Source organism: Sander vitreus, chromosome 11, assembly GCF_031162955.1.
Source record: "Sander vitreus isolate 19-12246 chromosome 11, sanVit1, whole genome shotgun sequence".
In the NCBI taxonomy this organism is placed as follows: Eukaryota; Metazoa; Chordata; class Actinopteri; order Perciformes; family Percidae; genus Sander; species Sander vitreus.
Genome location: NC_135865.1, coordinates 30,676,496 through 30,704,384, shown reverse-complemented (window position 1 = coordinate 30,704,384; position 27,889 = coordinate 30,676,496). Strand labels below are relative to the sequence as shown.

The following is a 27,889-nucleotide window of genomic DNA, read 5'->3' as shown; positions in this document are numbered from 1 at the left end:
GCATCACATGCAGCGATGCTTCTGTTGCCTCTAATGTCTGTTTCAGAGCATCAGAGAGCAGCGCAGGCATATTAGTGGCACAGAAATCCCCGTTGCTATTCAGTCCGGTATATACTGGTTGTTAAGGTACCGGTGCCATATCAGCACCGGGTTCGGTACCCAACCTTACTGTTCAATACCTTTGTGGACAAATGAAAGTATCAAAGATGCATTTTAGACGAAGGAGATGAGAGTAGAGCCAGCTGTTCCTTAGAGATGTTAATCTGTCTGTACGGGACGTAGGAGGTTTCTAACAGGAAGGTATTGGAAACAAACTTTAATTATTTGGAATTAAAACAAATATATTTATACGTTTTAAAAAGATATTTTGAGTTAAGTATTCCTTCAGCATTGTAAAAGGACCCTAAAAGATTAGTTTCTTCTGCTTCCTAAACAAAACTAAAAGTTAAATAACATAAAATTACAATAAATACACATAAACAACAAGATAATTATTCGCAAATCATAGCTCACAGTTCAAAGGTTGATCGGTAAAATAATAAGTAAAGTAAGTCATGTTACAGGAGAACGTAATGTCCACAAGATATTTTCTTGTTATAATGATATTTCCACGTTTTAACAATATATAAAGAGAAATGATCTTGTTATAACAAGATATGTTCTCGTTATAACAAGATATTTTCAGTTAAATAGTCTTTGTGCATTGGAAAATGACCCTAAAAGATCGGTGATAATCCCGTTTTTCTCTGCTCACTCCCCCAGGAGTCCCCGAGGCCCCCGAGATGCCAACTGTCCGGGAGGTGTACGCCACCAACGCTCTGGTTCTGTGGAACCGGCCACGCGACGGCGGGAAGCCCATCACCAACTACATCCTGGAGAAGAAGGAGCCCAAGGCCAAGCGGTGGTCCCGGGCCACCAGAGACCCGCTGTACCCGGCCACGCAGTACCGCATCCAGGACCTGGTGGAGGGCTGCGAGTACGAGTTCAGGGTGATGGCTGAGAACGAGCTGGGCACCGGAGACCCCAGCGAACCCTCCAAACCCATCCTCGCCAAGGATCCCATTGGTCAGTCGCAAACACATTCACACATTCATATCATATATATATATATATATATATATATATAGCAACAACATGGTGTTCCTCGCCAAGGATGCCATCAGCCAGTGACACACATTCATGCAAAATAGATTCTTATTTCATATTTGTAATATCTTCTAAGCAGGGTTCAAATTTTCCACCATCTACCAGCCAAATGCTGGTAAAATAATAAGTATATTTGGCCCGCGTGGCCTTCCATATATAGATACATTATTTCTTCATCTGCACTTTATCTCATCTGTATATATATATTTATTTGACCTGTGTGTATATAATAGAGGTGTTTATAATGTACATATTATTACTATTGTTAGTCTAATTCTTATAGTTCTTAAATATTATAGTTTCTTATATTTGTGTGGTATTGGGTGTTATGTATGTATATCTCTGGTGTGTGTGGGAGGGGGCAGTGTATTGATTTGATACATTGGCATGTATCAAAAGTGCTATATAAGACAGAGTCTGATTGATTGATTGAAAGTTAACACAGGGTTCCACATTTACATTTTTTTGCCCAGATCATTTATAGTCTTTAATATTTTCCCGTCACAGTGCCTCCGAGCCCGCCAGTGACCCCCGAGGCTTACGATAAGACCAAAGACACCGTCAGCCTGAGGTGGAAGCTGCCCCGCCACGACGGGAAGGGGCGTATCTTCGGCTACCTGGTGGAGTACCAGAAGCCCGGCGCCGTGGAATGGACGCAGGCCAACGAGACGCCGGAGCAGTGCCCCGACTTGCACTACGTGGTGACGGACTTGGCCGAAGGACAGGAATACAACTTCAGGATCTTTACCGTCAACGCTGCCGGCAAATCTGACCCTTCATACGTCAAACAGACCATCAAAGTCCACGACAGACTGGGTAAGGGCTTCATCTAGAACTCATCTTTGGTTTATTATGTATGGAAGCATATTGCTGCCTCGTGTGAAAAAGAAAAACGTTTCACGTTGTAATGTGAAAAAGTTTATTGTAATAACAAGATATTTTAAAGTTATAACAAGAAATGTTTCTTGTTATAACAATACCATTACTATTTATCATTAACAATATACTATTTTTCTTTACGTGATACTTTACATGTTAGGACGTGCTAATGTATCTTGTTAGAACATGAAACTGAATGAAGACATGGTTTGGGGACGGATAAATTAAACTTGGTATCTCCATATTTCATAATTTACATTTCCTTTTGTAATCAATCAATCAATGCTGTTGCTCAGTCTTTACGTTGAGGATTACGAGGTGATTTTGTCTGACTTGGTCTGAGGTAAATGGTAATGACAACGGCGACCATCGGATTTGGACATGCAAGGTTTTGACCCAATAGCAACGATAGGGTGTGTGTGTGCATGTGTGTGTGTGCGTGTGTGTGTGTGTGTGTGTGTGTGTGTGTGTGTGTTGTAAATACAGCTTATATTGACATTGACAGTGAACTGATTCCCATTTCCCTCCACAGAGGAGCCCGAGTTGCTGCTGGATGCCAACATGGCCCGTGACCACCTGGCCATGCTGGGCACCGACATCACGCTGAGCGCCACCATTAAGGGCATACCGACGCCCACCGTCAGCTGGAAGAAGAATGACGGAGACGTTCCTTCTCACATCACTGTCGCTGTCACCGCCACCGGCAGCAAAGTCTTCATCCCCAAAAGCGCCCGGACAGACTCCGGCAACTACACCATCACTGTGGAGAACGCCGCGGGAAAGAAATCAGCAACTGTTGCCGTGCTCGTGCTGAGTAAGAGAAACGTCCACCGACACAAACATGCGATTTGATAAGTCTTGAACAAAAGAACATTTCTTAAAGGGTAACCCTACAGGACTAATGTTCAGCAGCAGTTAGTAACAAGCTGTAATGTTACCCTACAGGACTAATGTTCAGCAGCAGTTAGTAACAAGCTGTAATGTTACCCTACAGGACTAATGTTCAGCAGCAGTTAGTAACAAGCTGTAATGTTACCCTACAGGACTAATGTTCAGCAGCAGTTAGTAACAAGCTGTAATGTTACCCTACAGGACTAATGTTCAGCAGCAGTTAGTAACAAGCTGTAATGTTACCCTACAGGACTAATGTTCAGCAGCAGTTAGTTTAATACTGCTTAATACTAGACCTTTAATTTAAACATGAGAAAATAGGGTCCAGGTTGAAAAAAACAACCCTTTAAGATGATATTTAAATTTAAAATATGTTATAATAAATACCCTCACCCACTTTTGCTTCCCCCAGACAAGCCTTCTCCTCCCAGAGACCTGGTGATCTCGGAGGTGACCAGCGAGTCGGCCTACCTGACGTGGAAGGTTCCCGTTGACAACGGCGGCGCCGTCATCTCCCACTACGTCGTGGAGAAGAAAGACGTGGCCGCCGACCACTGGGTGCCCGTCTCTGCAGCCAATAAGAAGCCAAGTCTGATGGCCATGTACCTGATGGAAGGAATCCAGTACATGTTCAGGGTGGCGGCTGAAAACCAGTTTGGCAGGAGTGACTACGTGGGGACGAAGCAACCCATCAAGGCTCTCGATCCTCTCTGTGTGTGAAAGTCATAATTATGTCATGTTGTCTAATTTTACTTGGAGTACTAAATAAGGATTGTGAATTGTGGAGCATCCAAATCCTAAAAGCTCCAGTCTTATTGGCTGTCCATAGAGTCATTCACAAGAGTGTTTAAACCTACATTGTGTAATGTTTTGAGTTGATTTTTAGCCAAAACCCCTTTGTTCTTTCACAAATATGAGCTCATTCATGTGTAATTACTTCCACCAACTAATCAAAGTATTCTTGTAAGTGTAGAATCTGACATTCAGAATCATTCAGAATACATATGAGCGACTCGCTCGATTGACGGCCGCCATGTAGCGCCTCCATCTTTATAATACATTAGCCAAAGAGGGACATACCTCCATCTTTATAATACATTAACCAAAGAGGGACATACCTCCATCTTTATAATACATTAGCCAAAGAGGGACATACCTCCATCTTTATAATACATTAACCAAAGAGGGACATACCTCCATCTTTATAATACATTAGCCAAAGAGGGACATACCTCCATCTTTATAATACATTAACCAAAGAGGGACATACCTCCATCTTTATAATACATTAACCAAAGAGGGACATACCTCCATCTTTATAATACATTAGCCAAAGAGGGACATATCTCCGCCTTTCGTGCTTTTACACTCAGTGGCACCGTGACGAATGCCAGGGGGAGATTACTCGCGACTGCCGGCAGATTTGAAAGCCTGTTGAAGATGGAGGATCACACCTATTCTCTAGGACATGTAACGGAGTCGCCAAGGAAGTTAAAAAGAGAATTAAAACAGGCCAAGACCAAAGTTAATATTGGAGTGGATAGAACAGCTGCGTGTAAACGATGGAGATACTGAGAGATCATTTCGGGTTCGGCCACCGTAAGAGGAAGGGCTAGAAAGTAATATTCAGTTGGTTGTCATATACAATTTCACTGCTAGACGGGAGAAACTCTTACACAATGCAGCTTTAAGCACTTAGCAAGTAGAATCAGAATCGTCATTGTAAGTACATACTACAGAATTTAAAAGTGCAAACACACACATTGACTAAGAACATAGAGCAGAGAATGTGAAGATACAAACAAAATTAATTAGTAAAGAAGTATTATTTAACTTGCAAGTTGCTTGAGGTAAAAAGGTCAAGTCATCTTTATTTATACAGCACATTTAAAACAACAGAAGTTGACCCAAAGTGCTTTCCAGTGTAGGGAGATGGTGATATTGCGTGTTTTTCTGCCATGGATCTTAAAGGCATTTTTATATAAGTACTCAAGTGGTCTTGAGGCTGTTTTACAAATAAATTGTTCTATCCTTGACTGTTTTCAGATCCTCCTGGCCCACCCAAAAACCTGCACCACACTGACGCAGAGAAGACAGAGGTGTGGTTGGCGTGGGACTGGCCCGACCGCACTGGCGGAAGTGAAATCACCGGCTTCATCGTGGAGCACCAGGAAGAGGGCCAGACCGACTGGGTCACCTTCAAGACCGTCAGCAACGAACACGCCCATGTCACCGGTCTGGTAGAGGGCAAGACTTACCGCTTCAGGGTCAAATCTCAGAACGCCATCGGTGTGAGCAGCCCTGACACCAGCATCCCCATCACCTGCCAGGAAAAGACACGTAAGAAACAGGATTCTTATTGAGTGGTTTCTTATTTGTTTTGTTTCTTTAGTTACACACAAATAGAGATGTTCATATTATTGACTAGTAGTGTATTATTTTGTATTAACTTGCTTCAGTTTTGTTGTGATCTATTTAGAATGTAATTGTGCTTGATAAATGTAGTGGATGGACAAAAGTTTAAGGATAGTATATAAAAATAGTTATTTAATGAAGGAAATGATGGGATAGTTACTTGATCGATTGATCAAACTGATGAAACTGATTAATTGATGATCAAAATAGTTGACGATTAATTTAATAGTTGATAACTAATTGCTTAATCTTTTCAAGAGGAAGGATTATTTTTCAAGGAACTATGACCGTTGGTAATTCTGTACCTGTTCTCATTTACCGGCCTGGAAACATCCTAATATTGTTCTGTGTTATGTTTTGTTTTCTTCCAGAGCCACCAACGATTGAAGTTGATGTGAAGCTTATTGAGGGTCTTGTTGTCAGAGCTGGCACTCCTATTGTCCTTCCAGCCAAGATGACAGGAATCCCCATGCCCACTGCCAAATGGACGTCCGACGGCAAAGAAATCGCATCTGAGGGCCGCTTTAAGATTGAGTCTGCTGGAGACTCTACCGTCCTCAGTATCCCTGAGTCCCAGAGAGGAGACACCGGAGAGTACATCCTCCATGTGGCCAATCCTACCGGCAGCAAGAGCGTTGCGCTGCACGTCACAGTGCTGGATCTTCCCGGTCCACCCATCGGACCTGTCAATATCTTGGAGGTCACCCCTGATTACATGATGATCCAATGGAGGGCACCCAAAGATGATGGCGGAACGCCTATCAACAACTACGTTGTGGAAAAGAAGGACGTGAAGAAGCCATGGGAGCCCTGGTCAGTTGTTAGCTCCAGCGGCATGAGCACCAAGGCCAAAGTGTCCAGGCTGGAGAAGGGCCGTGAGTACATTGTCCGTATCCGTGCAGAGAACAAAATTGGACTCGGTGCAGGGCTTGAGAGTCCTCCAACTATTGCAAAGCACATGTTTAACCCTCCTGGTCCACCTGGCCTGCCAGAGTGCTCTGATATCACGGAGAACGCTGTGACAGTGGAATGGACCCTGCCTGACTATGATGGAGGCAGCCCCATCAGCGGATATGTTATTGAGCGCAGAGAAATGACCGGAAAGTGGATCCGTGTCAACAAAACTCCCGTGCTGGACCTCAGATACAGAGTCTCGGGCCTGTTTGAAGGCAATAGCTACGAGTTCAGAGTGTTCGCTGAGAACGTCGCTGGTATCAGCGAGCCTTCTCTCACCTCTGACCCCATCAAGGCTACTCGTGCCATCACCAAACCCGGACCACCTGGCAATCTTAAACTCAAGGACTGGAGCAAGTCCTATGCCGACATCTGCTGGACAAAGCCCACAAGAGACGGAGGCAGTCCAATTCTGGGCTATGTGGTTGAGGTTCAGAAGTCAGGATCCGCCAAGTGGGACAGAATCAACAAGGAACTCATCACGATGTGTGCCTACCGAGTGCCAGGCTTCATTGAAGGAATGGAGTACAGAATTCACGTCAGAGCAACCAACATTGTCGGAGACAGTGAACCCAGGGAGCTGTCTCAGGCAGTCCTCGCAAAGGACATCCTGGTGCCCCCTGAAGTTGTTGTTGACGTGTCCTGCCGCGACTCTCTGACGGTCAGGGCAGGTCAGATCATAAGTTTAATCACTAGAGTGAAGGGCAGACCAGACCCAGAGATCACATGGACCAAGGATGCCAGAGCTGTAACCCGGGAGAAGCGCATTGAGATGAACAACAACTACCCTCTGTGTGAACTCGTCATCAATGACGCAGTCAGGTCAGACTACGGTAAATATGCCATTCTGGCCAAGAACAGTAGCGGACAGGCACAGGCGACAATTATCGTCAATGTCTTGGACATACCAGGAGCTTGCCAGAACTTGAAAGTGGGTTACGTGACCAAGAAATCCTGTGTGGTTTCTTGGGAGAACCCTGAGGACAACGGAGGCACTGAGATCAATCAGTACATTGTTGAGTGCCGTCAGCCCAGCCAGAGAGGATGGACTGTCGTGGCCAATGACTGCACCAAGCGCCTGATGAAAGCCCCTCTTACTGAAGGCTGCGAGTACTTCTTCCGTGTTAGCGCAGAGAACAAGATCGGTGCTGGTCCAACCACTGAGACCAAATCACCTGTGCTTGCTGTCGATTCTATTGACAAGCCTGGTGAACCCAATGACTTCCAAATCTCTGAGATCGGCAAGACCTTCTGCTTCCTCAAGTGGAAGAAGCCAGATTATGATGGCGGCAGCCGTAACCTGAGTTACCATGTTGAGAAGAAGCCAAAGGAGGCAGAGGAGTGGGAGAGGGTTCACAAGGGGGCTATCAAGGAGACTTACTTCATGGCTGACAGGTGCATGGAAAACCAAATCTACCAGTTCAGAGTTCAGACTAAGAACGAGGGAGGTGAGAGCAACTGGGTGACCACAGCTGAAGTTTTGGTCAAGGAACAGCTCGTGGAGCCTGAAATCAAGATTCAACTGGATGGAACGCTTGTCGTCAAGGCAGGAGACTCCATCCCCATCGAGGCAACAGTGAAGGGCAAACCCCAGCCTGATGTCAAGTGGACCAAAGACGAGAGCGAAAAGGAGATAAGGAAAGGCCCCAGGCATCAAGTTGAAACTGGTTCTGACTTCTCGAAGCTGCTGATTACCGGAGCAAGGCGTACTGACAGCGGGGTATACGTTGTTACAGCCTCCAACAGTGCTGGAACCGGCTCTGCTCGTGCAAAGGTGAATGTACTGGATCGACCCGGCCCCATCAGGGATCTCAAAGTGTCTGGTATCACCACAGACAGGTGCCATTTGGCCTGGGAAGTCCCAGAGGACGATGGTGGCTGCGATATCTACAACTACATTATTGAGAAAAGTGATACCAAGAGGGGAGTCTGGTCAGTCCACACCAACGCTGTCATCACCAACAAAGCTAACGTCACCCGTCTCATCGAGGGCAACGAGTATATCTTCAGAGTTCGTGCTGAAAATAAGATGGGTCCTGGCCCTGCGGTGGAGAGTGAAGCCATTGTTGCCGGCACCCAGTTCAGTGTACCCGGTGCGCCTGAGGCGCCAGAGGTCACCAAGATCGGCAAGGAGGAGATGACTGTGCAGTGGTCCGAGCCCGAGAAAGACGGCGGAAAGCCAATCACAGGTTATCTATTTTTAATAATAGTTTAATAATGTTTTACATTAACAAACCAGGAACCAGACAACTCAGATCTTGCCAAATGACAACAGAGTAATAATGTACACATGGGTAACATCAACACACATTTGGCTCATATTTAAAACATTGTTGTTTGCATTAGAGTCATGTCAAAGGAAGAGGTCAAACAATCTATGACTTGTTTGTAAAGACAAAGACGATAATCAAAAACAAAGTTAATACCGTCTAAAATATGGGAAAAACCTTACATTTTTCAGGGTTCAATGTAATTGTTTTGTGAAAAATTGGCGACATGTTTCTAAAATCTGGCTATTGAAGGACATTGCCAAATACAGTGGTAGTAGGTTCCTATTTCTTTATTACACTTAACACAAAGGGGGAACATCTGGGGATTCATTTTGTGTAAATTCTATATTTAATCTCGACACAGGTTATCTATTGGAGAAGATTGAAGAGCATGGCGTTAGGTGGTCTCCTGTCAACAAGGATCCAGTCCCTACAACTCGTTTCACAGTTACTGGACTCCTGCCCCTCCACGACTACCAGTACAGAGTCAAGGCGGTCAATGAAATTGGCATTGGCAGCCCAAGCAAGCCTTCACGTGCCATCACTGCCAAGGACGCCGTTGGTATGTAACTGATAATAATGTTTTCATTGTGTTCAACATGTGTTTGTTAGCAAATGTAGCTCATGCTGGGACTGCTTTAGACAAAATCCATGGATTCATCATCACACATGCTCCCTCTTGAAAACACTTAGAAAATACAACATTTCCTGTCACTTCTACACTGATGATTCACAGCTATATCTTACTAAAATATAGGGACTCCATTTCTCTTTTTAAATCTTAAGACACATTTTTAACAGACTAATCTCTCAATCCATCATGTCTATAATTCTGTATTTGTGAATCACTGCTTATTGTCTACTCTTTCTTTTTACATTTCAATGTTCTTTTGTGCTTTTTTTGTACGTCACTTTGGTCAGATTAAGCTGTGTTTAAATGTGCTCTAGAAATGAACTTTACTTACTTACATCCTTAAATGTTCTTACAGAACCTCCTGCACCTCCTACCAACATGAAAGTCCTGGACAGCACCTTGTCCAGCGTCACCCTGGGCTGGACCAAGCCCGTGTCCGACGGTGGAGCTCCCCTCATCGGCTACGTTGTGGAGATGAGGGTACAGGGAAGTGCCAAGAAAGGAGACGAAGGTTGGAAGAGATGCAACGTAGCAGCTCAGCTGGTCGTGTGCGAGTTCACAGTCTCGAGTCTGGACAACAAGCTTTTGTATGAATTTAGAGTGTCGGCTCAGAACCAGGTGGGCATGAGTCTGCCCTGTGACCTGGGGGCTCCTGTGATCCCCAAGGAGATCCAAGGTGAGGACTACACTAAGTTCTCAATTAAATTGTATTCATAGTGTCAGATCCTAACAGGAGCAGGTATGCCAATGCCTAACTATAAGAAAACCTTTGTGCTACTATGATGCCTGCTTTAATTCAAACGTAACATTTTTATTTAAGGTTGTATGTGCAATTTGTTTAACATATATAGCATATATCTTTTGTGTTGGCTGACACAAAAGCCGTCACCACTTGCAACATGAAACTGACCGCTGCACCGTTTGTTGCTTTGGACAGAGTCGCCAGAGATTGATCTGGACGCCAGCCTGAAGCAGGGCCTGACGGTGAGAGCCGGCTGTCCCATCAGACTGTGGGCCACCATCAGAGGCAGACCGCCTCCCACCGTCACCTGGAGGAGGATGGGCATCGACAATGTGGTCCGGAAAGGAAAAGTCGACATCATTGACACTATGACCTTCCTGGTGATCCCCGACAGCACCCGCTACGACTCAGGCAAATACTGCCTGACGCTGCGCAGCACTGCCGGAGAGAAGGCCGTGTTCGTTGCTGTTAAAGTTCTGGGTAAGTCCTGGCTTTCACATTTATTTCAACAAAAATTACATTACACTTTACGCAGTTTTACGATTTAAAACCATACCCCTATGTTTGCATTTTTCTCTCTGAAATTGACTTCATGAATGCTTAAAATCCTCATTCTCTTGCAGTTTAAAGGAAATCTTTAAGTATTGGAAGTCCTGGTTTTCTTTTTATCATGCATACAGTTTTAGTTTTAGTTTTGTTTCATTTCTGTGTCATGCCAAACATTTGGCCCATCTCACGTGGGATTACAAGGCACCGCTATTTAACAGACATCTTCTGGTCTCGCAGATATAAAATGTGGAGAAATACATGAATACCAAAAACAGTACAAACAAAGAGGTATCTACAGATCTGTTCTTTCTTCTCCCAGGCTTTCTCAAGATAACAGGCTAATTTGTAATGTTTCACATGTGAACAGCCATCTCAATCTTTGAGCATCATCCATATTTACAAAATCTATATCTGTTTGCTTGCTAAACAAGTACAGTAGAAAACAAAATGGAACAGATTTTCTGTATCATTTCACCAACATATCAGACAGACCAGCTTCTCTTTTTATACATTAAAATATTGTCCAGTTTCAACAGTCAAAGGTAAAACATATACATATGTAAGACACATTTTAGACAACATAATTCTCTGTGCCATAATCAGGTTATATTATCATAAAAATACTTAAAGCCCTTATATCATCAGCCCCTTTGTCCTTAGCAGATTCTTTAAACAAATACTGAGATTTTCATTATTAAAAAAACGACTCACCAAACCCATAGTTACAAAGCAACGTGCATATATCTTTAGACCAAGAGCGGAGATTTTGTTTATCCAAGAGAAACATTTGACCATAAGTTTAACTAACTGTCTAAATGATGTGTTTTCCATGACAGACACCCCGGGACCTGTAGAAAATCTGGAAGCTACTGACATCAAGCAGACGTCGGCCATGCTGGCCTGGACTCCTCCGGAGACCAACGGCGGCAGCGAGGTCACACACTACATCGTCGAGAAGCGCGCGATCGACCGCAAGACGTGGGCAATGGTCAAGGCAGAAGTTGAGATTGATAAGATTCCCTTCAAAGTCAGCGGCCTGGCGCCGGGCACCGAGTACTACTTCAGAGTCACAGCGGTCAATGAGTACGGCTCTGGAGTTCCCAGAGTGTCGCCCACTTCCTACCTGGCTTCTGATCCCGTCAGTAAGTATCGTCTCTTCGTCACGATCAGCGTACAGCCTGTACTGTGCTCATCTACACAAAATGTACGACATAGCTTGCTTAAAAGGAAAGGTTTTTAGTACCTTCTTTTTCCGTCTGATGACCTGAGGTCCATCACGTTGATAGTCTTGTTGTGTATTTCTATCCATGCTTTGTTTAAATGTGTATGTTGTTTTTAATGTAAATCACTTTGGGTTTACGTGTAATGAAAGGTGCTACACACATAGGATTGACATTGGCATTGGTTTGTAGCACTTGAACCCACCTGTCTGATGAACTTTTACAGGCAAGCCTGATCCTTGTGAGAAGATCGAGGTTCTGGAGATCACTAAGAACAGCGCTGTAGTTGGCTGGGTGAAACCGGCTAGGGACGGCGGCGCCAAGATCGATGGTTATGTCGTTGAGTACATCGAGGTGAAACCTCCTCCAGAGCCTCCAGCACCTGTGGAGGTTTGTCTCATTCTTCTCTGACTGCTTCAATCACCGGTTGATTTCAAAAATCTTCAAACTGTCTTCTGTTTTGCTAAGGCGACAAGAACATTGACAAAAAGGCGACTAAAAAGTTGAACATGATGTACAGCAGTGGTTCTCAAACTTCTTTCAATAATGTTCCCCATTTGAATTGTGTTTGTAAGCCGAGTACCCCCTGACCAGCGATAGATAGATCATGTTGATGAAAAAGGCAACAAAAACTTTAAGAAAACTTAAAAACTTGGAAAAAGTCGGTAGAAAGAAGGAAATAAGGCAAGAACAGGTGGAAAATAGTATCAAAAAAAAGACAAACTTCATAAAAAGCGACAGACTTGTAAAAAAGAAATCACAGTAGAAAGGACGACAAACTTAGAAAAAAGTGACAAAAAACGGAATTGATTTTTGAAAAAAGCGACAGAAACTTCAACAAACTTGGAGAAAAAAGAAGACAGTTGAAAATAGGAAGGAAGGAAGGAAGGAAGGAAGGAAGGAAGGAAGGGAAGAAGGAAGGAAGGAAGGAAGGAAGGAAGGAAGGAAGGAAGGAAGGAAGGAAGGAAGGAAGGAAGGAAGGAAGGAAGGAAGGAAGGAAGGAAGGAAGGAAGGAAGGAAAGAAGGAAGGAAGGAAGGAAGGAAGGAAGGAAGGAAGGAAGGAAAGAAGGGAAGAAGGAAGGAAGGAAGGAAGGAAGGAAGGAAGGAAGGAAGGAAGGAAGGAAGGAAGGGAAGAAAGAAGGAAAGAAGAAAGGGAGGAAGGAAGGAAAGAAGGAAGGAAGGAAGGAAGGAAGGAAGGAAGGAAGGAAGGAAGGAAGGAAGGAAGGAACAGGTCGAAAATAGTGACAAAAAGCGACAAAAACTTTTTTTAAAAGCGCTCCCGTACCCCCTGCAGTCCTCCAAAGTACCCCTTTGTGTTTCTCAAATGGGGGACACGTACCCCCATTTGAGAAACACTGCTGTACAGGGCTGTACTAAAAGTTCTAGTACATGTAATTAAGATGCATGTGCTGGAACAATCCTCACCTCATTGTCATTTTACAAATATACAAAATCTTACGGAAGTTTGTCATTTAACCGTTAGAGGTAGGTCGGCATCCACAGCAGATCGTTGTTTGAATTCATCTACAATAAAAACTATAACAGCTAGAGCATTCATTCTTTCTGCAGCAGAAGGCTAAGACTTCTGTCTTTTGCGTCATCGTGTTGTACGCTTGCAATGACATCGTCATGTTACATGACGTCCGGGGCAAAAAACATATGACCCCATTTCTATTGCAGATGAAACTATCAAAATGCCTTAACACTCTGCTCATAAAAATGAGCATATGTCAAAAACTAAAACATGTACAGAGTTCAAATAAGTTTTGAGAAATATTTTGTTCATGTTTCTACATTTAGAAATCTTTAGGATCGACATGTTTTGTGTGTTTATTTAGTAAAATAGTTTTATTATTATAATATATAGATTGTATTTATTGAGTACATTTGAAAAGTGTTCATCTCCAACCTTAAAATATGCGGCAGGTTCCCGAGGGAGAAGAAGCTCCGCCTCCGCCCCCGCCTCCCCCGCCCCCCGTGGAAGAGGAGGACGAGGACAAAGAACCGGAGAAGGAAGTGTGGAACGCCTACACCACGGTGAAAGGGTTGTCCATCAGCATCAGCGGCCTGAAGGAGGGCAAGAGGTACAAGTTCAGAGTGGCGGCGAAGAACATGATGGGCCAGAGCTCATTCACCGAGACCCGGGAGCCAATCGAAGTCAAGGAACAGATGCGTAAGTTATTACCTCACATTAATAGGAGATCATTTAAAGATCCCATATTGTACAACATGAGATTTCCATGTCTTTTTTCACTATAAAGCAGGCCGAGGTGCTGTACAAATACTGGGAATGTACTGTATAAAAACGCTAAATCCACAGCGAAATGCACACAGCCCCTATTCAGAAACAGGGCCTTTAAAAGAGCCGTCAAGACTTCCATACGGTTGTGATGTCACAACTTTACTATATTTAGGTCCAACTACATACTGTGTGGTGATCTGCCCCGAAACTTTGGAACTAGTTACGCCCTGACATTTGCACTATATTACAGATCTTTTTAAATCTAGCCTCAAAACGTAGTTAGTTAGAACAGCTTTTAACACATGTTGGTGCTGTGACGTTTTCCTTTCTTCCTCCTGCTTTTACATCTGACCACTAATTATTATCTGAAAAGCTGCTTTTAGCTTTCCGAGATGATCTCTCCAGTCTAACGAGTCAAATTCTTATGTCCGCCCTCCTCAGTGGAGCCAAAGATCGTCATGCCAGAGACGGTGAGCGCCAGAGCCAGAGCCAAGCTCAGAGTGGAGGCTCTGGTTTCTGGAAAACCCGCCCCGACCTGCAAGTGGTTGCGCGGCAAGGACGCGGTGGTGCCATCCAGCCGTCTGGCCGTGCACCAGTCCGGAAACCTGTGTGTCCTGATCATCAAAGACGTGTCGAGGACCGACACTGGAGAGTACAGCCTGGTGGCCGAGAACAGCTCTGCAAAGGTGGTCGAGACCGTCAAGATTATCATCAGAGGTTGGTGCAAAGTTACAATCGTTTACAATTTTCAATTAGGTTTTATTTTAGTGTGGACTTAAGATAGATAAATATATGTTTCCTGAGTATTCAGTTTTTGTTGTTGTAGTTCTTGCTTGTGCTGAACTACATGCACATGCACACACTACATGTTCTTATTCATCTTTTTATTTCTAACATGTTCAAAATGGAATAAAACTGACGTTTGTGTTGCAGACATCCCCGGGCCTCCCGAGGGCCCTGTGGTGATCAGCGACATCGACGCCGATGCCTGCTCTCTGTCCTGGAACAAACCGCTGGAGGACGGAGGCAGCAACATCACCAACTACGTGGTGGAGAAATGTGACGTGAGTAGAGGCGACTGGGTGACGGCTGTCTCTTCTGGTACAAAAACCAGCTGCAGGCTCGGAAAGCTTGTCCCCGGGAAGGAGTACGTGTTCCGTATCCGTGCTGAGAACCGCTACGGAGTGTCAGACCCCACGCAGTCTGACAGGATGGTTGCAAGGTTCCCCTTCGGTAAGTTTAACTAATATGAAATATGAATTAAGTCACCAGTGCAGTCTTTGATTAGCTTCAGATGTAAGCTTCTGTGTAACGCTGGGTTTCCACAGGCAGCGTAAATACCAAACCAACTTTTGGAGTAAAAACTTACCAAATAGTTTGTTAGAAATGTATCAACGCCACAAAACTCAACAATCAACAATTTGTTAGTAGAAAGTGTACACTGGCGGCATCATGTTCTGATACAATCTCGCTTGGAGTTGCAGTTCAAAAAAAGTTGGGAAACCCAGCGTTAAGTTGAGAGGTTTTATCATTACAGACAATATTCATTTTGTTGGTTTTCTGTGACCAGATGTTCCTAGTGAGCCCCTCAACTGTCGCATCAACAAGACCAACAAGGACTGCATGTTCGTGGCCTGGGATAAGCCCGAGAACGACGGCGGCAGTCCCATCACAGGTTACTACATCGAGCGTAAGGAGAGGAACAGCCTGCTGTGGGTGAAGGCCAACGACACCATCATCCGCACCTTGGAGTACCCGTGCGCCGGCCTCATTGAGGGCCTGGAGTACATTTTCAGAGTGTCTGCCATCAACCGTGCTGGCCAGGGCAAACCGAGCAAGAAGACAGACTTTGTCACGGCTAGAACGCCTATCGGTATGTTTGACGCCTACGCAACAAAACCTATGCAATAAGATTTATTTTATTCATTATGGTTTAAATGTTTAAATGTTAAATGTGCAAATGCTTCACAAGAAATATGAGCGCCATCACCCACAGTGGGCGCTATGATTTACTTCAAAAAATGCAATTTTTGAAGAGCCACCCCACTCGCACCAAAAGTCACATTGACTTGAACTTTCTCACACAAGTCCAGATTAATGTGATCTACAAAAAAGCCTCCTGGACCATAAAAGTCCACCATGATGTTCTTTGCTAATTTGCATGACGAGAAGACTTTTGTCACCAAAATATGGTATACAGCCAGTTTAAATGAGCATAATAATAAAGGTGAAAGAACATCATTTAAAACAGGAAATTGGCCATAACTCAAGTTGTTTCTGAGCAATCCTGCTTAAAATGGATGGAGACACCTATCTTTTTTTGTTAAATAAAGATAAAAGGGGACTTATTACAGCGAAATAGCAGGACTTATTCAAAGGCTGCATTTATTGTAGCGATGAAACAGGTGTGTGCTTGTTCTCACCCTTTTTTCTAGACAGAATTTAACCAGCTGAAGTGACTTTGCTCAGCTTTGTTAAGCCTAAAACCGGCTCAGTGCTGCTTGTTGCTTTGACTTTAGCAATTGGGCTGCTTCCTTCTGTTGGCCGTGAAAGGGTTTGGACCCGGAATTGCCGCTTGCAGCTGTATTTTAATCTTGGTTCCTTACTTTTTCACATTTGTTTGTTTGTGACACAGACACTCCAGGTAAACCTGAGATTCTGGATGTTACCAAGAACTCTGTCACTCTGGTTTGGACCCGTCCTAAGAACGACGGTGGCAGCAGGATCATTGGCTACTACGTTGAGTCCCTGCAGCTGCCCGGAGACACCTGGATACGTTGCAACACCAGCAGCCAGAACTGCCCGAGGGAGGAGTACAAAGTGACCGGGCTGGAGAGAGACCTGCAGTTCCAGTTCAGAGTCATCGCCAAAACTGCTGTCAACATAAGCAAACCCTCCGAGCCCACAGACCCCGTCTTAGTCTGCGCTGAGAACGGTGAGAGCTTTTGATTTTACACTGTTACTGATGACCAGGATGATGACATTACTGTATCTTCAGAGTCAAATTAAACTTTGGAGAAATGTATGTCGTCTTACACGTCTCCTCAAAAGAAAAAGAAAACCGGTCAGTACAGAGAATACGGTGTACAACACATACAGAAGACAACAGGAAGTTCTGACAAGCAATAAATAATTCATTACATGAAGAAACCTACTAATAAAAACAGTATTCAAAGTGAAAGAAGGAACTTAAAGTGCCAGCTTTCTAAGAAAGAACATTGTTTCCTAAACTTATTCAGTGCACATTCATTAAGATGTCATTTTCAACTCCCAAATATTTGTAGTTTTAGACCAATAATCAGCTTGACTACTAGTCTGGCTATCACCAGAAATCAAATCGTCTGCAGATCGGGCTGGGTTTACCCAGTCTACTTGACTACCATAAGCTTGTGACTTTAAGAACTAAAAGGTCTCTCAAGTCTGACTCGTAATCCTTATTTATGTCATCTTTACAAACACAGTTCCCCCGAGGGTGGAGGTCAATGCCAAGATGCAGAAGGGTTTGAGGGTGAAGGCCGGATCCACGATCCTCCTGGAGGCTGAGGTGTTCGGTAAGCCTATGCCCAAAGTGACGTGGAAGAGAGGCGATGACAGTCTGAAATCAGGTTACGGCCAGACCCTCACCCAACAGAGGAATCACTTCCAGCTGGAGATGACGGCAGTCACCAAGGAGCAGACAGGAACCTACACCATCCTGGCCGAGAACGCCAGCGGCTCCAAGACCGCCGAAATCCAGGTCAACGTCCTGGGTGAGTCATTTCTTTGTTTTCTTTTTTAGGATGTCTGTTGAAACTCTGGCGCTGACAACTTTAGCTGCATTAAGAATAACAATAAAGACCAATACATAGAAGGTATAAAAAAGGGTTAAGCTGTATTTACATTAAACCTCTGGGGTCTGAGGGTATTTTCAGACACACAGATGTTTTGGCAAACTCTGATATTATTGTCAATTTGAACAAATCTAAGCAGTATTTTACCAGCAGTAAGTACCATGACTTGTTTCTATTCAGCACAAGTTCAGCTACAATAATATCTGAGTAGATTGTGTGAGGCCTCAAGACCTATTCTGGAATCTGGTAACTGGTAAATCAACAAGTTGTAAAAAGTAGTTTTAGAAGTGTGCTGGAATTGTGAAAAAAAATGACCTTACTCATTGTGACTGTTTACCACATGTAATTGTGTGTAGTCTTAGGCACTTAGCAGTGGGAGGGGTAATGGCTCTTTACACTAAATATGCAAAAGGTATGTTCCCAGCTAATCCCAGGTAAATGGGACTGCACAAAGCTTAACTATTTTGTTCAGAAGGGACATATTTTCAGAAAGCTCTCTCTCTGCATGATTGATGTGCACACAGCTTCACCATCAACATGCTGTGCTCGTTTGGCTGATAGTCCGTTATTTTGTGCCTTCTCAGATGTGCCCGGCCCTCCTTCCAACGCCAAATACCTCGAGGTGTTTGCCACGAGAATCAAGATGTCCTGGGAGCCTCCTCTGAAGGACGGCGGCGCTGCCATCACCAACTACATTGTGGACAAGCGTGAGACCAGCAGAGCCAACTGGGCCCAGGTCTCCGCCAAGATCAAGGCCGACCACCTCGAGCTCAACGTGGAGAAGCTAATCGAGGGACACGAGTACCAGTTCCGAATCCGTGCAGAGAACACGTGGGGAGTCGGAGACCCCCTCATCACCAACTCTGTCATGGCCAAGAACCCATTCAGTGAGTCATTACTAGCATTTCCTCTGGGTATTGCATAATAAATCAATCGTAGTAAAAAAAAAGGTAGCAATCAGTGCTACAGTTTAATCTGGGTCTTATACTGTGATGTCTGTATGACAAGTAACAGCTACACCAAACCGTCTTAGGGTGCTTTCACACCTGAGCAGTTTGGTCCGTGTTATCTGAACCCTGGATCGGTTCGTTTCCAAGTACCAAACAGGACAGATCAGAGATGATTTGTTTACAATTTTTGGTGTTTTTGACAATCGCACAGAGTCTACCAAACTAACAGTGTGAAAGCGCCCTTGCTGTCACTTTGCATATTCTGTCAACATCTAAATCTTATCACATTAAGTCAAGAGTTGGTTTCCTATTTCAAACTGAAATGAATTACAAATATCTAAACCAAAATTACACTTGCAGCTGTCCCTGGTCCCTGCGAGGCCCCAGTGATCACCAACGTGACCAGAGATTGTATGACTGTGAGCTGGAAGGAGCCTGCCGATGATGGCCTGTCCCCTATCCTGGGCTTCGTGCTGGAAAAGAAAGAGACCAAGGACCTGAACTGGACCAAGGTGACCAGGAAGCCCATAACCGAGAGGAGCCTGGAAGTTACAGGCCTCACAGAGGGATGCGAGTACAGCTTCAGAGTCAGTGCCGTCAACCAGGCAGGGCTTGGCAAACCCAGCGAGCCCTCCGCTGGCACCACTGCACAGAATCCAATCAGTAAGTCCCATAACCTCAGAAAACCTTGCATAGTGGCCGGGTTAGCTCAGTTGGTAGAGCAGGCGCTTCATGTCATTCCCCCCCTCTCTCCCCTTTCATGTCTGCGATTAGACAATTATGTAACAATTGTTACAAGCCTAGTTAGTTATTTCTAAATTAAATAATACATGTACTGTTACTCACAGGGATCAAAGACTCTCTGTATGTAAACTTACCTGGGTAAATGTGCTCTTCCCCAGCTCCTCCTGGCCCCGTTGTCAACCCAAGTGTGTCCAACACTTCCAACAGCACTATCAGCCTCACCTGGACCGCCCCTGCCAACAATGGCGGGAGCCCCATCATTGGATACTTGGTGGAGTGCAAAAAGGCTGACACCGCAGACTGGACCCGCTGCAATGTCCCCAGGAACCTGCAGGAGACCAGCTACACCATCCAGAACCTTACACACAAGGCCGAGTACCAGTGCCGCATCACTGCGGTCAACAAGGTCGGCTTCAGCGAGCCAGTTGAAGTACCCGGCAAGCATATTGTCAAGGCCATCATCAGTACGTATAATTACAATTTCTTTAAACTGCATTTATTCTGATTTAGTAGGACAGGGAGCATCAGTAGAACAAAATATCATCGAAATAGCAAGTGAACCAAGATACAACTTGGAATTTTCTGTTATTTAAAACTGGCACAAACCTGGAAAAGTTCATCTTATTTATAGTTAGCTGGATTATGACTCTCATACTAACCCCGATTACTTAGGCAATGGTCACTTGACACCCTAGACCTAGGCTATTTCAACAGTTTACTCTGTTGTTTAATCTATCTATCTATCTATCTATCTATCTATCTGTATATCTATCTGTATATCTATCTATCTGTATATCTATCTGTATATCTATCTATCTATCTATCTATCTATCTATCTATCTGTATATCTATCTATCTATCTATCTATCTATCTGTATATCTATCTATACAAAAAGAAAACAATAAGAATGTGTCCTCACACTGTCACACATAAAAACATCTCTGTGTGTGTTGATGCAGTTGCTCCTGAGGCAGAGCTGAGTGCAGAGCTGAAGGACGGCCTGGAGCTGCGCGCCGGCTCCACCATGAGGCTGTACGCCACCTACAAGGGCACCCCCACTCCCAGGATCGTCTGGGCAAAGATGAACAGCAACCTCAAGGACCGCCAGGGTGTTATCATTAAAACCACCAACAACGACACCACCGTGATTGTGGAGAAGGTCAACAGATATGATGCCGGCAAATACATCCTGAACCTGGAGGGCATGGCTGGCATGAAGATGTACACCATCATTGTCAAGGTCTTTGGTGAGTTAAGGGCACCATTATTCCTTAAGTCAGGGGTTCCCAACCTTTTTGGACCAAGGTACCCCCACAGTTCTGTCAGATGAACTTACGTACTCCATCAATTCACAAAGTTTGTTCCAAATGTAAAGTATTCCATGATTGTTGAACTGTCAAGATTTAGTTTGGTTTGGTCATACTACTGTAGTTACAGCTGTTTATCTATTACTTGTAGCTAATTATTTCAACTGTTAAATCTGACCTTTTAGCCAATAATTTCAGCCGCTTATGCAATACTTTTAGCTAACTATTTCAACCATTTATCCTTTACTTTAATCAAATCATTTGAACTGTTTAGTTATTAATTTTAGCAAACTACTCATACTGTCTAATCATTACTTTAAGCTAAGTATTTCTACTGTTTACTGTAGAAACTGACTGACTTGAGATTAGGGTTGGGTATCGTTTGTTTATTTTTACGATTCCGATTCCTAAACCGATTCAAAGATGTAATATGTTGACTAGCGATCACATGCAGTGAATGGTTAATAGGCTTTTACGTCCGTTTTGGTGAGCCCAGAGGGAAAATATGGCATTTTAAAAGTAGCCTACGTTTACAGCAGCTAGCTACAGAGAATGACCGAAATGAGGAACCAAAATTTGCATTCTGATCCGGTCCGATTCCTACCGGTTGCGTAGGAACCGGTTCCATAGTGGAACTGGGCTTCGGTACCCAACCCTACTAGAGATTAGCCACTCATGAATGGAATCATCAGAAACAGGAATATGTTCTCAAAAAATAAAAAAATAAATCCGTTTTGTTTAGGTCCATATTTGAAGAGTGACTGTTATAAAGTGATATTGTATCTCTGCAGATACTCCCGGACCGCCAGCCAACCTGATGGTGAAGGAGGCATGCAAGGACAGCGCCTCCATCTACTGGGACACTCCTCTGATTAACGGTGGCCACGACGTCACCCACTACATCGTGGCGAAGCGTGACACAGAGAGGAAGGCCTGGTCCATCGTCTCTGACAACTGCCCCAGCACATCGTTCAAGGTGCCGGACCTGGACGCCGGACGCTCCTACTGCTTCAAAGTGGCAGCGGTTAACCAGCTCGGTGCCGGAGAGTGGTGCGAGACCGCCGACTCCGTCAGAGCATCTGGTGGGTTTCATCATAGCGGATTCTGTGCTTGTCCTGCTTTTGTTCTTAGTTTAGTTTAGTTGATTTGCACATACGTAGATATAAAGTACATAGGCAAATGAAAATGATTTTCTGCCAAGTTGAATGTGAGTGAATATCTGAAGAAAAAAAAAATTTGATCTAGATTTATCTGCAATCCGAAGATTTGAACATAAATATGCATGTCTGAAAGACATTTACCTTATCTACAGACAGCAATAAATATTTACTGAATAGAGGTGCAGATTGATCTTGTCTGTGAATGTGAAATCATTCTTAAATCCCCCTTCTAAATTACAAGTAACTACTCTAAATTCCTACGTTACTCCATGACTTTTTTACCTTAAGTAAGAAATGCAGGATATGTAGCAGCCCAAAAAATATTACAGTAGTTGTTCAATATGGTTTTTCCAATTTAACCTTTTGTGTACTATAATTCCTAAGAATTTAGTTTGCATTACTTGAAGAATTTCCATTCCATTTATGGATTTCTGTAAAACAAATCATACTCACTGCACTCGTTTTTACCTTTCCAGAGGAGCCTGGGCCTGTCATGGACTTCAAGACTCTGCTGGTTACCAAGGACTCCTGCACTCTGAGCTGGAAGAAACCACTCACCGACGGTGGCAGCCGCATCATCTGCTACGTGCTGGAGGTTCTCATTGGTGACGACAATTACAAGGAGCTTATGAGGTCCAAGAACATGCAGTACAGCGCCAAGGACCTGGTGGAGGACAGAGAGTACACATATAGAGTCAAAGCTGTTAACGACTCGGGAGAGAGCGCTGTCAAGGAGCTGAAAGTGGTTGCCAAGGACGTGATCAGTAAGCGACTTTCCAGATTTATAAAACTTATAATAATAATTATTAAAACATGCAGTCCTTTCAGTGCAAACATCAGGAAATGTGCAAAACAGGTGAATAAATAAATATAAAAGAGCCTCTTTAAGTCACTATAAAAATATAGAAAAAGAGACAAAAGATTGAAAGTAAAAAGTTAAAAGACATTCATCTCAAGTAGCGTTAAGTGCAATTATGTGTTTTGGTTAAAAAACTATTTCTGAGTGTTTGTTTGTGTTGTTATTGTCCTGAAACGTCTGCCTAAGGGCAGTAGTTCAAACAGAAAGTGTCTGGGGTGAGATGGCTCTTTTTAGTTTGCTTTGGGCTTTTTGGAGACAGCAGGAACTGTAAAGATCATCCAGGTAGGGGAGAGGGCAGCCAATGATCTTCTGGGCGCGATGCTCTCCATGGAGCAGCAGTAGAAAGACACTAGCAGTTTCTGGGTGAGGTGGTTCCTCCTGAGGATCCTCAGGAAGTAAAGTCTCTGCTCTGTCTTCAAAACTAGTGCTGTGGTGTTAGCGCTCCAAGTCAGGTCAAGTCATTTAAGAAAGTAGGTTTAAAGTAGAGTTTGAACTGCTCATTTCTTCTGTCTGCAGTTCCTCCCAGCCTTGACTTGAGGGAGCTGCCCAACATGTGTTACATCGCCAAAGAGGGCAGCATCGTACGTCTAAGGATCCCGATCATCGGCAAACCTACGCCCAAAGTGTCCTGGAAGAAGGGAGACGATGAAGACCTGACAGACAGCGGCCGAGTGTGCGCCGAGTCTTCTGCGGTCAACACCACCCTCCTGATCAGAGACTGCCAGAGGGGTGATGCTTCCAAGTACACCATCACCCTGAGGAGCAAAGCTGGAACCAAGGAGTCCACCATCTTCATCAGGTAGGAAGAAAACTGTGCCAGCGAGTATAATACAACATGAAGAGTATTTTCCTCAAAGTGGATCAAGCTATGTTAGTTTCAGTCATACCCATGCATTACTGGCTGTGTATAACTGAACTGTGTCCACTTTTTGGCTAATGTTCTATCAGAATATCTGTTTAAATACAAATATAAATGATCTTGTAATGTTTTCAGTTAATTTAATGGTGTCAAACTAAAGTGTAACTTCTGACCTTTCTAACGGAATATCATTTTAACCATTTACTTAAGCTTTGTCGGCTAAAGGAAGCTAACACCAGTGAATTAGACGTGCGCTACCCTCGGCCATTCTTGTACCCCCTTCCTATCTCCCCGCTGTAAACACTGGGCGCTGGTGGTTTTTTGGGGTATTAACCGTATTAACAAGTCGCCCAAATGAACATCAATGCTGTCATCACATCCGGGACTGTACTTCTGTTCTTCACAATGAAATGCAATGCTTCAACAACTCCCTATATAATAATGCAGTAAAAACGCCTTCATTTCAACTTTAAATGTAAAGTTATACCGCCACCTGAGCGTCGCCCAAGCCTTCTTCCTGCTTTCTCTCATCAAAGTCACTTACCTACACTAATTAGACATGTAAATATCCATGTACATGTATGAACATTCAAATGTAGAGTCTTAGATGTGTGTTAATTAATTCTCTTTGCACTTGGCGGGGCAGACATGTCCAATAATCGTGAACGGTGTCTGAATGTGTACAGTTACGTTAGCTAAGTACCAATGGTAAAAGAAAACACTTTCAATCCCTTGTCTCTTTTCAGGGTGGTGGGTAAACCTGGCGTTCCTATTGGACCCATCAAGTTTAAAGATGTAACTGCCGACGGTGCTACGCTGAAGTGGGTCGCTCCCAAAGATGACGGCGGCTCAGAGATCACCAACTACATCCTAGAAAAGAGAGACTTCATCACCAACATGTGGGTGACTGTGTCCTCCACTGTGGAGACCAACACCATGAGGGTGACGGGTCTCCATGAGGGCACAGAGTACATCTTCAGAGTCAGCGCTGAGAACAAGTACGGCGTCGGAGAGGGACTCAAGTCTGAGTCCATCGTTGCTAAACATCCATTCAGTAAGTGACTTTATTTTTGCTTATTATGATGTCATTTCTTGGAGTATCTTCAAATGTTTCATATACCTAAAATCAGTACAACCAATAAATAAATACATTTAAAAAATACAAACTTTACAAAATATTTCTTAACACTGCAGAAGTTATTTGAACTCTGTACATTTTTGAATGCTCTAGCTTTTATGGTTTTTATTTTAGATTGTTAATCGATATCTAAGAGTTAAGTTGAACTTAATTATTGAGCTTTTCCTGACTGTACGATATTGCTGTTTTTCTACAGATGTTCCCGATGCTCCTCCTCCACCTCAGATTATGAACATGTGCCACGACTCAGCTTACCTGGCTTGGTGTGACCCCAGGAAGACTGGAGGATCTCCCATCACAGGTGCAGTCAGCTTGAACACTTAATCTACCTATTGACAAACATCTATGCTATTTATACTTATATTATTTGACATATATGTTATCTTTACTTCTTTAATTGATGAATCTATGTGAGCTTAATGTGGATTTTGATTGTCCCCCTTTTGTTCTACTTTCAGGCTACCATGCTGAGTTCAAGGAGAGGAACAGTATGTTGTGGAAGCGTGCGAGCCCGAACGCCTTGAGGATGAAGGAACACAAGGTAACTGGGCTGACTGAAGGTCTGGAGTACGAGTTCAGAGTCATGGCAATCAACCTGGCTGGCATTGGTAGACCAAGTGCTCCCACCGACCCACAGGTGGCCCTGGACGCCATTGGTAAGTGTAAAAAGTGTGAGAGAGGCAACACGTTTAATCAAATATTGATTTAGTAAAATATATGCAACAATGCAATGCAAAGATTAATGGATAAGTTGTCAACTATTAAATTAATCGCCAACTATTTTGATAAACGATTAATCGGTTTGAGTCATTATTTATGAACTTAAAAATTATCTTGTTCAAGCTTCCTAAATGTGAATATGTTCTAGTTTCTTCACTCCTTTGTTACAGTAAACTGAATATCTTTGAGTTGTGGACAAAACAAGACATTTGAGGACGTCATCTTGGGCTTTGGGAAACACTGATCCACATTTTTCCCCATTTTAATTAATCAATTAATCCTTTGGTCTGTAAAATGTTAGAAAATAATGAAAAATGTCCATGCCAGTTTCTCAAAGTCCAAGATGATGTCTTTAATGTATTGTTTGGTCAGTCGAAAACTCAAATATATTCAGTTTATTTTGATATAAAACAGAAAACAGCAGGGAATCTCCATATTTAAGAGGCTTAAAATGGCATTTTTGTCATTTAATGCATGAACAATTTATCGATTATCAAAATAGTTGGCCATTATTTTTCTATAGATCTACTAATTGTTGCAGCTCTAGTTACTTGCGGCCCTACAACAATGCATTCATATGTTTTATATCTGTATAATTAGATGCCCCTGGAAAACCTGATGTGATCAGCATCACCAGAAGCACCGTGACCCTCCAGTGGACCGAGCCAGAGCTCGACGGCGGCCACAGGCTGACTGGCTACATCGTTGAGAAGCGCGACCTGCCTTCTAAGATATGGGTGAAGGCCAACAACGTGAATGTTGTGGAGCCTGCATTCACTGTGACCGAGCTGCAGGAGGGCTGCAAATACGAGTTCAGAATCAGGGCGAAGAATTCTGCCGGAGCTATCAGCCCGCCGTCCGAGCAGACTGATACTATTATCTGCACAGATGAATATGGTGAGATATACAACGACCACTAAGATTTTGTATTGCTCCTATCTCTGTATATCTTCACTGATTATCTTGTCATAATGCATAATAAATGAAGGTTTTCCATTTTTGTCCAACAGCTGCACCAACCATTATTATCGAAGCACAGGTTAAGGAGGGTCTGACTGTCCGAGCTGGAGATACTATTGTCATCACTGCCGCAAGCATTTTAGGCAAACCTGCGCCAACCTCATGCTGGTCAAAGGGAGGAAAGTATTTCAAACCCTCTGATCTTGTAAATATTGAGACCACTGCGACTTCCTCCACTCTGTCCATCAAGTACGCCAGCAGGAAGGACTCTGGAGATTACATCATCACTGCCAGCAATCCCTTCGGTGTGAAGGAGGAAACGGTCAAGGTCACAGTTTTGGATGTTCCTGCTGCTCCTGGACCCATCGAATGCAGCGGTATTTCCTCTGAAAAGGTCACTCTTACCTGGGCAGTTCCTACCGAGGATGGAGGCTCTCCTATCAAGCATTACACCCTGGAGAAGAGAGAGACCAGCCGCCTGCTCTGGACTGTCCTGGAAGACAACATTATCGACTGTCACTATGTGGCCACCAAGCTTATCCAGGGCAATGAATACTTCTTCAGAGTCTCTGCTGTAAACCAGTATGGTGCCAGTGAGCCATCACACTCTGATGCAGTCAAGATGGTTGATAGATTCGGTATGTGCAGTTTGTTTATGTTCCTCACTTCATCTTACATCCTACATTTGCACTTATTTTTTAAAGATAAGATAAGACAGTAGAGCTGCAAGATTAATCTATAATTGTCAATGTGTTTGAGTCTTTTTTTTTAATAAAAAAAAAAGATTCTTTGATTCCAGCTTCGTAAATGTGATTTTTCTTTCTAGCTTTTCTCTCCTCTGTGACAGAAAACGGAATATCTTTGAGTTGTGGAAAAAAACTAAATATTTAAGGACATCACTCTCGGCTTAGAGAAACACTGATCACCATTTTCTGACATTTTATAGATCAAACAACTAATAACTGACAAATTAATCAACAATGAAAATAATCATTGGTTGCAGCCCTTCTTACATCTGCGCTTTTTTTTTTTTAAATAAAATGTCTCTTGGAGAGGAATACAGACTATTTAGATTCATGAATGTATTTCTTCTTTCTATGCTGTAGGTCCTCCTGGTCCACCATCTAAACCAGAGGTTGAGAAAGTCAACGGACATTCAGCTACTCTGAACTGGAGGAGACCAGCTGATGATGGAGGAAGTGACATCATAGGTTACTGTGTTGAGAAGAAGGAGAAAAAGGGAATGAGATGGGTCAGGGCATCCAAGAAATCCATAAGTGAGCTCACCTTTGAAGTTACCGGTCTCACCACGGGTATAGAGTACGAGTTCCGTGTTCTTGCTGAGAACAAAGCTGGCTTTGGAGAGCCAAGTGAACCATCGATGCCTGTCAGAACAAAAGAGGAGGCCTGTAAGTAAAC

General features: G+C 43.6%; 1 protein-coding gene across 1 annotated transcript in view; it reads left to right on the top strand.

The window, feature by feature from the left end:
• The window catches only part of LOC144525886 (titin-like), a 263,814-nt gene that overhangs the window by 188,795 nt on the left and 47,130 nt on the right, over window positions 1–27,889 (top strand). The window contains 30 exon segments of the mRNA XM_078262949.1: window positions 763–1,065; window positions 1,654–1,962; window positions 2,558–2,839; window positions 3,329–3,628; window positions 4,963–5,256; window positions 5,703–8,474; window positions 8,920–9,117; window positions 9,545–9,865; window positions 10,127–10,411; window positions 11,317–11,622; window positions 11,927–12,090; window positions 13,627–13,873; window positions 14,384–14,659; window positions 14,876–15,175; window positions 15,513–15,815; window positions 16,578–16,877; window positions 17,404–17,691; window positions 18,357–18,659; window positions 19,083–19,385; window positions 19,625–19,930; window positions 20,427–20,714; window positions 21,566–21,856; window positions 22,411–22,698; window positions 23,310–23,592; window positions 24,399–24,706; window positions 24,987–25,091; window positions 25,249–25,446; window positions 26,111–26,407; window positions 26,521–27,108; window positions 27,577–27,879. Coding sequence (XP_078119075.1) covers window positions 763–1,065; window positions 1,654–1,962; window positions 2,558–2,839; window positions 3,329–3,628; window positions 4,963–5,256; window positions 5,703–8,474; window positions 8,920–9,117; window positions 9,545–9,865; window positions 10,127–10,411; window positions 11,317–11,622; window positions 11,927–12,090; window positions 13,627–13,873; window positions 14,384–14,659; window positions 14,876–15,175; window positions 15,513–15,815; window positions 16,578–16,877; window positions 17,404–17,691; window positions 18,357–18,659; window positions 19,083–19,385; window positions 19,625–19,930; window positions 20,427–20,714; window positions 21,566–21,856; window positions 22,411–22,698; window positions 23,310–23,592; window positions 24,399–24,706; window positions 24,987–25,091; window positions 25,249–25,446; window positions 26,111–26,407; window positions 26,521–27,108; window positions 27,577–27,879 — 11,109 coding nt within the window.